Below are 15582 nucleotides of genomic sequence, written 5' to 3'. Positions count from 1 at the left end.
CCAGCTTACGTAGCCAATGGTCAACCTCAGCTTGGGTCCAGTTGGGACCTCAATGACTGCAAGACAAGGTGCTTCTGTTTCTCAGCTCTGCTGTGCGTCTACTTGGTCCACAGTTCACACCTTTGTTAAGTTGTACCGTTTTGATACCTTTGCGTCCACAGAATGAGTTTGGTCACAAGGTACTGCAGGTTTCTCAGCGCCTTCCCGCCCTGGAGGACAGCTTTGGGACATCCACATTGTAAACTCCAGTGTCCCCCAGTGGATGAAGGGAAAAATAGGATTTTGGTACTTACTGCTAAATCCCTTTCTCCGATTCCATGGGGGGCATCTGACGCTCTCCCTGCGCTGTTCATTGCTGCAGTCTTCTCTGGTATGTTTGAAGCTGCATGCTGATTGTCTGCAGCGTGTCTGTTGTTTTTGGTGGTTTACTATACTTTATTACGGTACTTTGGGCTTTCTGGCTGCTTCCTCCTTCTTGTTTCCTTCTTTCCTATGTTTCTCTCTGCTCTCCGTCTCTGCTCGGGCTTGGTTAATCTGAGGCTAGTTCGGTATAGAAAGGGAGGAGCCTACTAGTATTCCTCAGAAAATGTAAAATGCCATTAATCACCTGTCTATACCCTAGTGTAAACTCCAGTTCCCCCATGGAATCTTAGAAAGGGATTTATCGGTAAGTACAGAAATCCTGTTAGACATAAATTTATTTATTTCATAGTGTTATTTCACTATTTTTCAGATATATTCATTGTCATTGATATAATGAAAATTTGTTTAAGATTAGTGATTAATATTGTAAGAAATCTCTAAACGGTAATTCTGCTTTTATTATTCTTTGTAGATTGATCATGTATCCAGTCTCATCAAGCTATCAAAGGTGAGCATTAAAAAAAGGTGCTGTCAGTCTTCTTCTTAATGTCGGTCTCCTTCTTAATGCAGACTTGTATATATCTAGAAATAGGCGGTATTGGTTATATTTTCATCATAAAATTTCAGCTTGCAACCCAACATCAAGGGTCCTCATTTTAGTAAGTGCCTACGATCGCATCAATGCGTTAAACTTCACAGAGATGTTATTAATTATTAAGCTACACTCACCTCACAGCTTAGGAGGCTAGTATGTGATTAGACTGTTATTTTTCTACACTGTCAGACAACATATGGCATTACTTGTAAATAAGGTGAGAAATGTTTGATAAATATGTAGTGTTGTAACTTCATTCTGTAAATTTAGCTGCTGCTCTGACAGTTGCTCAGCATTGTACTTTAGGTTTGATGTCCATTTGTTCACTTAGCAAACATATTTTCAATGTTGCACATTGTACCACTTCAGTGATCAGCATTGCAAATACTCAGTCAAGAGATTTTTTCTTTTTTCTTGGTTCTTAAGATAAGTTGGCTAAGGATGGTGTGATACAGGTTGTCTCCCATATCCAAATATTCCAAAATACGGAATATTTTTAGCATGACTGAGATAGTTGAAATTTTTGCTTTTTGATAGTTCAATGTATACAAACGTTGTTTAAGGCATAAAATTATTAAAAATATTGCATAAAATTATCTTCAGGCTTTGTGTATAAGGTGTATATGAAACATAAATGAATTTCATGTATGTACACAAACTTTGTTTTAGCCACAAAATTATTGAAAATATTGTACAAAATTACCTGCAGGCTGTATGTATAAGGTGTATATAAAACATAAATGCATTCTGTGTATAGATTTGGGTCCCATTCCCAAGATATTTCATTATGGTATGCAATTATTCCAAAATACAGAATATTCCTATATCCATAATACCGCTGGTCCCAAGCATTTTGGATATGGGAGACTCAACCTGTATCACTTTGCTTGTAAGGGCACATACATGTGTCAACTTTTTATCTTGCAGCATAGGTGGTGACACATTGATGGTATTGTTGTCTTCTATTACTGCACTTGTAGCCCAGCTTTAAGATGCAGGTTCTGTTTATTTGGTATTTGGCGAATACAATAGTAGTCAGCACTACTTGTGTATATAGTAGTTATTGTTGGAACCCATTTGTGTAAATATTTTTCCTTGCAGCCTGAGGTAGAACGCAAACTCTCCCAGATGATCCTAGACAAGAAATTTCACGGTAAGCTGTAGTAATAAATCCTTTGTGAATGACATTCACTTACTTTCCATGCCCCAAACCTTGCATGAAGGCTTTAAAGTGTTGGTGCATGTAGTCTGAGCAAGACATACACAGCCATCTGGGCACACTTCATTAGCAAATCAGTGCAGGGGATTAACAGAGGCTCAGTACCCAGCCTGCATGCTAGAGATAAGGGATCAAGAAGATGGCTGCTCCCTGGAGGCCATTTAAATACTTGTTACATAAAGCGCTTAAACTCCTACTTATGTGACTTTTGTGGCAGAGAATTTTTATTTAACTACAAGCTGATTCAAAGCATAGAACTAGCCAGCATTGCCATGGTTTGATGATCTCCTCTTATTACAGAGTCGCTATTAAGGTTATATATTTACATTTAACCACAGCTTTGAGGACCATATAACTGCAGTATATTTTGGAGGAATAAGACTTTGTACAACCATTTTGTTTTCTATCCTCTCTTCCTTGTTGGGGTAAACTGTCATTTGGTGTTTATGTAGACACACTTCTTTCCCCAGCTTCCATTATATAGTTGACTACATGGCAGCCAGAGCGGTAAATGCTCTTTGCACATGGATGTCCCTGTCATGTGGTGCCTTAAAACGTTATGGTTACTTTGTATGTGTGTGTAATATATATATATATATATATATATATATATATATATACACACACACACACACACACACACACACACACACACACACACACACACACACACACACACACACACACACACACACACACACACACTGTCCACGGGTGGCAGTCCCAGTACCTGATATACAATAATTCAGGTGCCCTCCAATAAGGACCAGCAGTTGACCCAAATATAAATCCAGTCAGGCGGCAAACCGATTAAATAAGATACATTTGCACAGGAATATAGAAGAATCACCGACGTTTCTGAGCCATTTATTGACCTTGATAATGGGGCAATAAATGGCTCCGAAACGTCGGTGATTCTTCTTTATCCCTGTGCAAATGTTTCATATGTAATCGGAGTGCCGCCTGACTGCATTGATTGATTTATATACAGTCTGGTGCATAAATATTGACATTGACAGAATTTTCATATTTTGGCCTCTATTCACCACCACAATGGCTTTGAAATGAAACAAACAAGATGTGCTGTAACTGCAGACTTTCAGATTTAATTTGAGGGTAATTATATCCAAATCAGGTGAACGGTGTAGGAATTACAACGGTTTCTATATGTGCCTCCCACTTTTTTAGGGGCCAAATGTAATGGGTCAAACTAAACGATCCTAAATCTAACTTTCACTTTTTAATACTTTATTGCAAATCCTTTGCAGGCAATTACAGCCTGAAGTCTGGAACGCATAGACATCACCAGACGCTGGGTTTCATCCCTGGTGATGCTCTGCCAGGCCTCTACTGCAAATGTCTTCAGTTTCTGCTTGTTCTTGGGGCATTTTCCCTTCAGTTTTGTCTTCATCAAGTGAAATGCATGCTCAATCGGATTCATGTCAGGGGATTGACTTGGCCATTGGATAACATTCCACTTTTTAGCCTTAAAAAACTCTTTGGTTGCTTTTGCAGTATGCTTCGGGTCATTGTCCATCTGCACTGTGAAGCGCCGTCCAATGAGTTCTGAAGCATTTGACTGAATATGAGCATATAATATTGCCCGAAACACTTCAGAATTCATTCTGCTGTTTTTATCAGCAGTCACATCATCAATAAATACAAGGGAACCAGTTCCATTGGCAGCCATACATGCCCACGCCATGACACTACCACCACCAGGCTTCACTGATTAGGTGGTATGTTTTGGATCATGAGCAGTTCCTTTCCTTCTCCATACTCTTCTCTTCCCATCACTCTGATACAAGTTGATCTTTGTCTCATCTGTCCATAGGATGTTGTTCCAGAACTGTAATGGCGTTTTTAGATGTTGTTTGGCAAACTCTAATCTGATCTTCCTGTTTTTGTGGCTCACCAATGGTTTACATCTTGTGCGAACCCTCTATATTCACTCTTGTGATGTCTTCTCTTGATTGTTGACTTTGACACATATACACCTACCTCCTGAAGAGTGATCTTGATTTGGCCAACTGTTGTGAAGGAGTTTTTCTTCACCAGGGAAATAATTCTTTTGTCATCCACCACAATTGTTTTCCGTTGTCTTCCGGGTCTTTTGGTGTTGCTGAGCTCTCCGGTGCGTTCTTTCTTTTTAAGAATGTTCCAAACAGTTGATTTGGCCACACCTAATGTTTTTGCTATCTCTCTGATGGGATTGTTTTGATTTTTCAGCCTAATGATAGCTTGCTTCACTGATAGTGACTGCTCTTTGGATCTCATATTGAGAGTCGACAGCAACTGATTCCAAATGCAAGTGTCACACCTAGAATGAACTCCAGACCTTTTACCTGCTTAATTGATAAATGAAATAACGAGGGGATAGCCCACACCTGGCCATGAAATAGCTTTTGAGTTGATAGTCCCATTACTTTTGGCCCCTTAAAAAGTGGGAGGCACATATAGAAACCGTTGTAATTCCTACACCGTTCACCTGATTTGGATGTAATTACCCTCAAATGAAATCTGAAAGTCTGCAATTAAAGCACATCTTGTTTGTTTCATTTCAAAGCCATTGTGGCGGAGAATAGAGGCCAAAATATGAAAATTCTGTCAATGTCCCAATATTTATGCACCCGACTGTATATATATTATTATTTCTACATCAGGGTCCATAGGGTATCCACAGGATACCATGGGGTATAGGTGATGACGTCAGGCATCGGGCACCATAGAGTTAAGTTTTCAGCCTCCCAGGATGCACTAGGGTCCCCCTCCTATACCCCGCCCCCGAGCCAAGGCATCTGTTTCATTTGGTGCCGGCCGGAGTCGGATGCACCTGTTAGAGGGGGGCTAAAGATAGCCCCTGAAGTTTTCTTCAAAGCAGCTGTGGCTGATGGACAGTCAGTACTGACGTCTATGCTGTCTTCCCTACACCCCCACCGGTACCAGAACGCCGGTACTGATCCGGGGATGCTGGTAAGTATCTGGGGTCACAGCTAGCGGTGACCCCAGATATTTGGGACCATGGCCGGATCCAAAGGGGCAGCAGGTAAGCAGCGGGGTACCGCGGTGGGACCCTGCTGACACATGGTCCAGAGTGCCCAGGCAGGGGGCTCCCTGGAGACTAGCTGCAGCGTGGAGCCAGGTACCTAACCTGCGCTTCCACTACCCCCCTGGGACAGCGGACCGCGGCTGAGCGGTAGCGCTGCGGCGTCCCAGGGGTTAAATGCATGCCAGGGGAGATCGCCTTCCCTGTAACACAGCCGGTGCCTCCCCCGCTGCACACAGCCCTCTCTGCTCTGCTGACTGGCCCTGTGGCAGCGCTCCTCCCCCAGGCCGGCCTTCTCTCTGCTCCTCGGTGGCCATCTTTCCTGGAAGCATGGTGAGCGCTGTTGGACGCTGAAGATCGGTGGCATCGCGCCATACCTCTCCTCCGTTGGCTTAAGGTCTGTGTATGCAGCGCTGTGTCCTACCAGGCTCTGTGTCTGCGTAGTTGAGAATCAGCGCTGATAGTGCAGGAATTGATTTCTTTGCATTGTATGTGACTTCTGCTAGCATCTGCTGCCTGTACTTTCACTTTCTACTGTCAGCCATTTCACTGTCCCTGATCTTTTTCTGCTAAAGCCCTTGCGGTGCGGTGATTGCAGAGTGGTCTCACACTGTACTAACAAGAATCAGTGAGAGGGGTCACATACTTATCATCATGTCTGAGAGTGACTTTCCTCTCCAGCTTATGTGTACTACATGCAAGGTACCAATAGCGGAGGGGGAGAGTAACGCAGAGGGGCTATGTCGGCAGTGTTATTTATTGGCGCGGCCAATTACTGTCAAGGCTCCAGTACAGGAGCCGCCCTGGGCTTGTTTCGCCAAAGCGCTTACAACACTCGTGGGCCAGTTAGCTCCACAGCCTGCATTCTCACAGATGGGATTGTCCCAGCAGTCAGTGGTGTCGTCACCCATTCACGGTTTCCTGAGACAATTGATGGTACCCCACAGTCCTCCCTATTTCCCCTCCCCAAGTCTCTCAGTAGCCTGCGTGGGTTAATTCACTGACAAGTTCTGTACAGCACTTGTCGGACGTGTTACAAGGGGAGTCTGTGTTGAGGCCACATAACTGGCCGATGGCGTCTCTGTCCGCTCCTTATGAGGATGACGACGTGACGTCTGTTGATGGGGAGATTCTGGATCTTTCTGACCAGGAACCTCTCCGTACTAAAGAATCGGACGCTAGGTCCAAGGTGTATATTCTTGGACTTATTTGGGCAGTCTGCACAGCTTTAGTGATTGAGGATGAATCAAGTCTAAATATGCAAGTCTAAATATTCCAAGTCTAAATATGCCTTTTTTAAGGATATTAAGGATGACGCCACAGTGTTTCCTCTTTCGGGTCAGTTAGTGGACCATTTAGAGGAGGCGTGGAAACATCCTGGCAAACGGTATCAGCCTCAGAGACGCTTGGCGGTGGCTTATCCGTTTGCGGATAATTATTTTTCTAAGTGAAAATCCCCTCCACAGGTGGATTCTCATGTGACACGCCTAGTTCGTAGTGCCACATTGCCCATGCCCTCCATGTCTTCCTTGAAGGATGCTACGGACCGCAAGGTGGAGATCTGCCTGAAGTCCATCTATTCCCTTGCAGGGGGGCAGCTAGGCCGACTATGGCCATTTGTTGGGTAGCCAGAGCTATGGAGCGCTGGGCTGATAGTTTGGAGGCGTCTTTCGATTCCGACTGTTCGGCTGAACAGACCGAGTTGATAGGCAATCTCCGGGATTCGGCCACTTATATCAATGAAGCGGCTTTGGATATCAGTACCCTGGCGTCTCGGATTTCTTCGGCAGCTGTAGCTGCTCGTCGCACCTTATGGTTGCGATCTTGGAAGGCGGACGCTAATTCCAAAGTGGGCTTGGAAGCTTTGCCTTTTAATGGAGTCCTATTTGGTCTGGATCTGGACAAAATTGTAGCCACGCTGGCGGCAGCCAAATCTGCATGTCTCCCGTCTGCTGCAGTTCCTTCCAGTTCAGGTACGTCGGCCTTACAGGGCCCAGGGTAGGCCTAAAGCACAGTCTTTTCCCCGTCAGGCTGGCCCCAAAAAATCGTCCAAGCCCCGGAAACAGGCCTAGAGTACCAGACGTCCGGCCCCTAAGCCAGATGAGCCTGCTGCCTGACGGTCCGGGCCTCCCTTTGGGGTATCCCAAAGTGGGAGGCCGCCTGCTGCAGTTCGCCCAGTGTTGGTCGGTTACCACGACAGACACTTGGGTTCTCGAGGTGGTTTCTAACGGGTACGCCCTCTCCTTACGGCACAGGCCCCCGTCTCGATTCTTCACCACGGGTCTTCCATCAGACCGGAACAAAGCCTTGGAACTGCGGAAGGTTTTTCACACTATGCTCCAGGCTGGAGTTATAGTGCCTGTTCCATTCTCCCAGAGGGGCCAGGGTTTTCTATTCCAATCTGTTTTGGTGCAGAAACCCAATGGGTCGTATCGTCCAATCATCAACCTCAAAGCACTCAACAGGTCTTTGCGGGTGCCGAGGTTTCGGATGGAGACCCTACGGTCCATCATGCTGGTGCTGGAACCTGGGGATTTACATGGTGTCGTTGGACATACAGGACGCTTACCTGCATGTCCCTATTCTTTTACGCCATCAACAGTTCCTCAGGTTTACAATCCGCAACGACCACTTCCAGTTCCGGACGTTACCTTTTGGGCTGGCGACAGCACCACGTGTATTCACCAAGGTGATGGCGGTCATGGCGGCTTCCCTGCGGCTGCAGGGAGTCCGCATGTTGCCGTTCTTGGATGACCTTCTGTTGGTGGCAGGATCTCCAGAGCTCCTTCTACGCCACTTGGACCTGACCATTGCGGTACTGCAACGGCACAGCTGGTTAATAAACTGGCAGAAGTCCACCCTGATCCCGTCTCAGCGGATTCTACACCTCGGAGCCTTATTGGACTCCGGACAGCAAAGGATCTTTGTGACAGGGGGAAAAGATCTCTGCCTTGCAGTTGAGGGTGCGCAGTTGTCTGCAGAATTGGCGTGTGTCTCTGCACTCCAGACCTCTGCAGCAATTGATCCTGTCCAAATGGAATGGACTGCCTCAGAGTCTAAAATCCCAGACGATGGTGCTCACTCCGGAGGTTCGCCTGTCCCTAGCCTGGTGGTTGCAGACGACCCATCTCAACAAGGGTCGTCCGTTCTGGGTGGCGAATTGGGTCCTGTTGACAACGGATTCCAGTCTTCGGGGCTGGGGAGCAGTCACGGGTCCACACTTGTTCCAGGGCAGGTGGACTCGGGTGGAAGCAGAGCTTCCAATAAACATCTTGGAGCTCTGCACGGTTTTCAATGCTCTCCAGCAGGCACATCGGGTTCTCCAAGGTCACCCAGTACAGGTCCAGTCGGACAACGCTACCACCGTGGCCTACATAAATCGGCAAGGAGGAACCCGAAGTCGGGCGGCTCTCGTAGAGGTGTCCCAAATCCTGGTTTGGGCAGAGCGCAATCTCCTGGCCATATCAGCAGTATTCATCCCGGGAGTCCTAAACTGGGAGGCGGACTTTCTCAGTCGCCAGGATGTTCATCCGGGGGAATGGTCTCTGCACCAGGGCATCTTTCAACTTCTGGTGGACAGGTGGGGTCTTCCAGAGATCGAGCTCATGGCGTCACGGCACAACAACAAGTTGCCAGTGTACGGGTCTCGCACAAGAGATGAAAAGGCGTCTCTGGTGGATGCTCTGTCCGTCCGGTGGACGTTCCGGTTTGCTTATCGGTTTCCTCCGTTTTTCCTTCTTCCACGGGTAATCCGGAAATTCAAACAGGAAGGAGGGACGGTCCTGTTGATAGCTCCCGCGTGGCCCCGGAGGCACTGGTTCTCAGACCTCCAGGGACTGTCCGTGGACATTCCTCTGCGGTTGCCGTTACGCCCGGACCTCCTGTCACAGGGTCCTTGTCTTCACCCGGACCAACTCGGCTGTCTTTGACGGCATGGCTGTTGAGACGGCCATGTTAAGATCCAGGGGGTTTTCCAGCTCTGTAGTGCAAACAATGCTAAGGGCTCGGAAACCATCCTCTGCAAGGATATACCATCGTGTGTGGCATACGTTCTTCCAGTGGTGTCGGCCGAGAGGTTATGCTCCTCGGGAGTTCCGTCTGTCTAGAGTGTTAGCTTTCCTACAGGCGGGACTTGACCATGGGCTTCGCCTTGCGTCTCTGGAGGTGCAGGTGTCTGCCCTGTCTGTCTGGTTCCATCGTAGGATTGCTGCAATCCCTGATGTGCGCACCTTTATGCAAGGTGTTCTCAGAATTCAGCCACCGGTGGCGCCTTGGGATTTAGCTGTGGTCCTGAGGGCTCTCCAGGGACCGCCGTTTGAACCACTGGGCTCAGTGGACCTCAAATGGCTGACAGCTATAACTATTTTCCTTCTGGCCATTGCTTCGGCCAGACGTGTTTCTGACTTAGGGGCTCTCTCATGTAGACCCCCTTTTCTGATTTTTCATAGGAACAGGGCGGTGCTGCGCACTCGTCCTGGTTTCCTTCCTAAAGTTGTTTCCAGTTTTCACATCAACGAGGAAATCGTTGTGCCGGCTTTTAACTCACCTGATCTTTCAGTGGGTGAGGCCACTTTGGACGTTGTGCGGGCCTTAAGGATTTATGTTGACCGCACTTCTTCGTTTAGGAAGTCGGATGCCTTGTTTGTCCTCTATGGCTTCCGTGAAAAGGGTTCGCCTGCTTCAAAGCAAACTTTGGCAGGCTGGATTCGTATGACCATTTCTGAAGCTTATCTTCATGAAGGCCTTCCGGTTCCTTCCTCTGTGAGGGCTCATTCCACTAGGTCTGTGGGTCCTTCGTGGGCTGCTCGAAGTGGTGCCTCTGCAGTCCAGATCTGCAAGGCTGCCACATGGTCCACGGTCCATAACTTTGTGAGGTATTACACGTTTGACACCTTTGCCTCTCAGGATGCTTCCTTCGGGCGGCGGATTCTCCTTTCAGCACAGGAGCGTCCCCACCCTTAAAGGATACTGCTTTGGGACATCCCCAAGGTATCCTGTGGCTACCCTATGGACCCTGATGTAGAAAATGAGATATGGTAAGAACTTACCTTTGTTATCTCTATTTCTACGAAGTCCATAGCGTTCCACAGGACTCCCGCCCTGTCACACTTGTGCTGCAGATGGGCTTTGCTCTGGTCACCGGTTTTTCCGTCTCCCTCTGGTGAGAATGTGATTCTTGTGTGTGTCCAGATCTTTTTTTCTCTCTTCCTTCTCCTTCGGCCTATAGCTTGGTACGTAACTGAGATGCCTTGGCTCAGGGGCGGGGTATAAGAGGGGGACCCTAGTGCATCCTGGGAGGCTGAAAACTTATCTCTATGGTGCCCGATGCCTGACGTCATCACCCATACCCCAAGGTATCCTGTGGAACCCTATGGACTTCGTAGAAATAGAGATAACAAAGGTAACTTCTTACCATATCTCATATTATATATATTTATATATATATATATATATATATATATTTATATTATATTTTATTTATTTTACACATACATATGGTATGTGTTCGGCATCCCAGCGGTCTGGATGCCAACTCTCCTATTACCGCCGACGAAATCCTGACGCTGGTCAGAAGCCTGGCACCGTCATCCTGACCACCGGGATACCGGAGGTAAGTATCGGGGTGTTAGGCACTACGAAGGGGTGGGGAGTTTGGTACCAAAAGGGGGGTTGGGGTGGGGGTAGGGAGAGGGTATGTTAACCCTTTCGAGATGCAGGCATCTCATACCGATAAACATTAGAAGAGGTATGCTGGTGGCTTGTTATGCCAGCTCTGGGCATGCAGTTAAGGCAGTAATTTGTAAGGAGCACTACTATTGTGTGGAATATGGGGAACTACTACTATATGGCATAATCTGTAAAGGGCATTACTGTGTGGCATAATGTGTAGGGGGCATTACTGGGTAGTGCAAGGGGCACTACTACTACGTGGCATAATGTATGCTGGGCACTATTACTGTGCGGCATAATGTGTATAACCGGATCAGAAGAAATTTGCCTCCTCACTAAACCATACCTGGTGTGGAAAATTAGGTTTCAGTTGAAGTAGATGAGTTGCCCAGTGTGCAAGCTCCATCCGATGGTCTGGGTCATAGTCAGTCAGGTATTGCAACATCTGAATCTTGTAGGGGTGCTATTTATGTGTAGATAAAATTCTCAGAATGACCGTATGATTATTAGGGATGAGCGGATTCGGATTTACTCTGTTCTTATCGCCACTTTCCTGCAAGTTCGGATTAGTTCGGATTTATTTTATTGGCTATCCAAAACACATGATAGCCGATAGCCAATAAAGTGCAGTTTTTAGAACCGAGTAAATTCCAACCCGCTCATCCCTAATGATTATATACCCACATTTACAAGACAGATGACAGTGCTACTTTGTGGGCTCTTTAAAATGAGGCCAGCACAGCAGTTGTTCATCTGTAACCTTTTTTTTGTCGTCCACTTTTTGGTTTATCTGCAACTGATCCTTTTCTTTAAATTTGGCAAGGAGTTTGGCAACTGCTCTATGAGTAATGGGTTGCCTATTAAGGTGACGTTGGTTGAAATCATTTGCAAGGGCATGTGTGCTTCGTTCTCCAGATATCGACAATCTCAACACATTTTGTTTGTGTTAGTACCATTGTCATTAATGGCACTACCTGCAAAGGAATACTTAGTTAAAACTTGAGAATAAATAAAAATACTTTCAAACGAAGAACCATTGTTTTGCTTATGAAATTCTACATCTGTTTGATATGTCACATGACTACCTTCCTATTTAAACAATTAGAGTTGCATTCAAGATGGCTGACTTCAAGATGGTCTCCATACTGGTGACCTACCCTAAAAAGTTTTCCTCCACTCCCATATCATATGTGTAGACAATGGATTAATATGTCCTTACTCATTTCCTTTTTATAAGGGTGTTTCCACACTTATGGACCACACTTTATATATGTATGTATGCACGTGTGTATCTGGGCCTCTTCAATGAACTCTGGGCCTGATTCAGATTCAGACTCTGGGCTGAGCGCTCGCAACCGGTCTATGGACCAGAGCGCATGCGCATGACTGAGCCGGCCGGCTCCGTTGTGCGCATGCGCAAGACCCAGATAGCGACGGGCAATCCATTGCTCCAGGTCTCGTACCAAAGGGGGCGTGCTGCTGTCGATGTTGAGTGACAGCGCGCCCCCTTTGGTCGGCAGGCTGGGGGGGCTGCCCAGATGGAGGCATTTCCATGAGAACGCCTACCGTCTGGGGGCGGCACCACTGACATCACAAGTGATGTCCGTGCGAGAGCTTTCGGCTCTGTTTGAGCCAAAAGCTCTCTGGGGCTTGCGGTCACGAGGCCACAAGGGTCTCGTCGCAAGCCCGATGGTCTTGACCATCGCGACCATCATCCTGGCCGCTCACATTAGCTGTGTCTGGCAACCCACAGCAATGCGAGCGGCCAGGAGGCCGCTCCATAAAAAAATAAGACGCCCTGATTCAGAGCATCCGGCTCTGAATCAGGGCCTCTGATCTTTAGTTCTTTCCATAGATTTTCAATTGGATTCAAGTCAGGTGACTGGCTGGGCCATTCTAGCAGCTTTATTTTCTTTCTCTGAAACCATTTGAGAGTGTCCTTGGCTGTGTGTTTGGGATCATTGTCTTGCTGAAATGTCCACCCTCGTTTCATCTCAGCATCCTGGTAGAAGGCAGCAGATTTTTATCAAGAATGTCTCAGTACATTTTTCAATTCATATTCATCCTTCCTTCACCCATATGAAGTATGCCAGTACTGTATGCTGAAAAACAGCCCCACACCATGTTGTTCCCACCTCCAACTACTGTTGGTATGGTGTTTTTGGGGTGATGTGCAGTGCCATTTTTCCTCCAAACATGGTGTGTATTATGGTAGCGTTCCCGCTAGGCTGTTTTAGCGGGGCGCTCCTTCTGGAGGGCAAAAAGCACCCTGCCCTCCAGGAGGAGGGCAAAAAGCGCCCTGCCCTCACAGCCCGCGGGAGCCGTTCTCACCCGCGGGACGCAGTGTCCCGCGGGTGGCGAAACATGCGGTGACCCGGTCACCGCCGGAGAATAGACACCGGGCGCATGCGCCCGGCATCTATTCTCCCTGTCTGCAGGGCTTGGGGGCTGCCCGGCGTGTCCGTAAGTGCCAGGCACGCCCCCAAGAGTGACGAAAAGGGGACGCGTCTTATAGACACGCCCCCTTTTCCGATGGCCACGCCCCTTCTCGGTCGCGCGCACGCCTTCGGCGCCCGCGCGTGCATGCCCTCTCTAGCTCCGGCGCCCTGCCTCCCGCCGGAGCTAGAAGGAACACTATTATGGCATCCAAAGAGTTCAATTTTGGTCTCATCTGACCAGACTATATGCTCCCAGTATTACACAGGCTTGTCCAAATGTTGTGCAGCAGACTTTAAACGAGCTTCAACCTGCTTCTTCTTCAGCAATGGATTCTTGCATGGTAAGCGTGCATACAGGCCATGGCGGTTGAGTGCGTTACTTTATTGTTTTCTTTGAAACAATTGTACCTGCTAATTCTAGGTTTTTCTGAAGCTCCCCAAAAGTGCTCCTTGGCTCTTGGACAACTCTTCTGATTCTTTGTACTCTTCTGTCAGAAATCTTGCGAGGAGCATCTGGCCGGTATATGGTGAAAGTTGTACTTTCCACTTCCGGATTATGGCCCCAACAGTGCTCATTGGAACATTCAGAAGTTTAGAAATCCTTCTGTAACCATTGCAAACTTATTGTTGCAAAACATACTGATGGCAAAGGCCTTGAGAGAGCTCTTTGCTTTTACCCATCATCTGATGTTTCTTGTGTGACACCTTGGTAATGAGAGACCTTTTTTTTTATAAGGCCATCAGTTGGGACTGAACCAGCTTATATTAATTTGCACTGACAAGGGGCAGGATTTCCATGCCTTTTTGCACATCCCTTTCTTTGTGTTCAATACTTTTCCCTGTGTCATTTCACATTATTACACATAACTTAATTTATGGACATCTATGGTTTGATTTCTTCGCATGTGTGGATTGCATGGGCTGTTGCTGACATTTGGTGAAAATGTAATTACAATAGCCCCATTACAAATCTATTTACTGAGAAAAATGTTGATGTGTTCAATACTTATTTTACCCGCTATATATATATATATATATATATATATATATATATATATATTATATATATATATATATTATATATATATGTGTATGTGTGTGTATCCACATACTGTTACATTTAACTTCCTAGTGTGTTTTGGAATATTGGGGAAAACCAGTGTACTCTGAGGAGACTCGTGCAAACACAGGGAGAACTTACAAACTCCACACAGTTAGGGCCTTGGTGGGAATTGAATATGTCAGTGCTGTGAGGCAGTGATGCTAACAATTATACCAACCGTGCTGTTACATGAAGGGGAATTGTAATACTAGCTTTACAATTGTAAGTAGGGTTCAGAAGATAATTTGTAACAATAGCTATCACCAGAGAAGAAGCTGAGGATATACCCAATTAACTGAGATGTTTTGGAGGTGAAGTATTTGTTTAAAGCAGAACTGTTACATACAAAACAGGGAGAAAAAGTGGAATTGGTGCATTATAGAGGAATAAATGTTAACTATTTTTTTCTAAAGCTTTTAAAACGTACAGTGATCGCACAGAGCAGATAAATTTGTGAGTACCAGGGACCCCTCGCTTTAAAAAATTGGGGTCCTATTCCACTGTTACAGGGTCACATTACATATTATGGGGGGGGAGGGCAAGCAGCAGTTGGGACTGTGCTGGGGGCAGGTAGCAGTTGGGGTAGAGGGGATTAAGGGCAAGCAGCAGATGGGGTAAAGACAGGGAGAAGTTGGGGTAGAGCTGGGGATATAAGGGAGTATGGGCAAACAGTTCTGGGGGTAGGGAAGGGTTAACTGCATACAGAAGTTACAACACTGCTGGGGAGCAAGGAGGGGCTATGGGTAGGTAGTTTTGGGGGTTGGGGGGCAAGGGTAGATAGCTGCGGCAGTACTGGGGGCAAGGAGAAGGTTAGGGGCAGACAGCACTGGGGGTAGGGAGGGGTAACGGTAGATAACAGATGAGACAGTCTTTGTGGGGCAAGGAGGTGGTTAGGGGCAGGCATTTCTAGGGGGAGGGAGTAAGAGTAGATAGCTTGTTCAGTACTGGGGGGCAAGGATTGGTTGGGGCTAGAAGGGGGTAAGGGTAGATAGCAGCTGGTGCAGTACTGGGGGGCAAGGAGGGGCTAGGGGTAAGGAGGTGGTCAGGGTAGATGGAAAGAAAGGTAGCTTAAAGTAGTAGTAGTAGTAGTAGCAGCAGCAGCTGACCCCTACATTGTTTGCTAAATGTACCCCTATTTGGCTGCCCACC

General features: G+C 46.9%; 1 protein-coding gene across 1 annotated transcript in view; it reads left to right on the top strand.

Moving 5' to 3' along the window:
• PSMD11 (proteasome 26S subunit, non-ATPase 11) overlaps nucleotides 1-15582 on the top strand; it is a 64211-nt gene that overhangs the window by 37506 nt on the left and 11123 nt on the right. The window contains exons 11-12 of the mRNA XM_088470688.1: nucleotides 836-871; nucleotides 2060-2111. Coding sequence (XP_088326814.1) covers nucleotides 836-871; nucleotides 2060-2111 — 88 coding nt within the window. The remainder of the gene's footprint in view (nucleotides 1-835; nucleotides 872-2059; nucleotides 2112-15582) is intronic.

Source organism: Taudactylus pleione, unplaced genomic scaffold (genome assembly GCF_031769625.1).
Source record: "Taudactylus pleione unplaced genomic scaffold, aTauple2 ptg000102l, whole genome shotgun sequence".
Lineage (NCBI taxonomy): Eukaryota > Metazoa > Chordata > Amphibia > Anura > Myobatrachidae > Taudactylus > Taudactylus pleione.
This window is presented reverse-complemented; position numbering and strand designations above follow the sequence as displayed.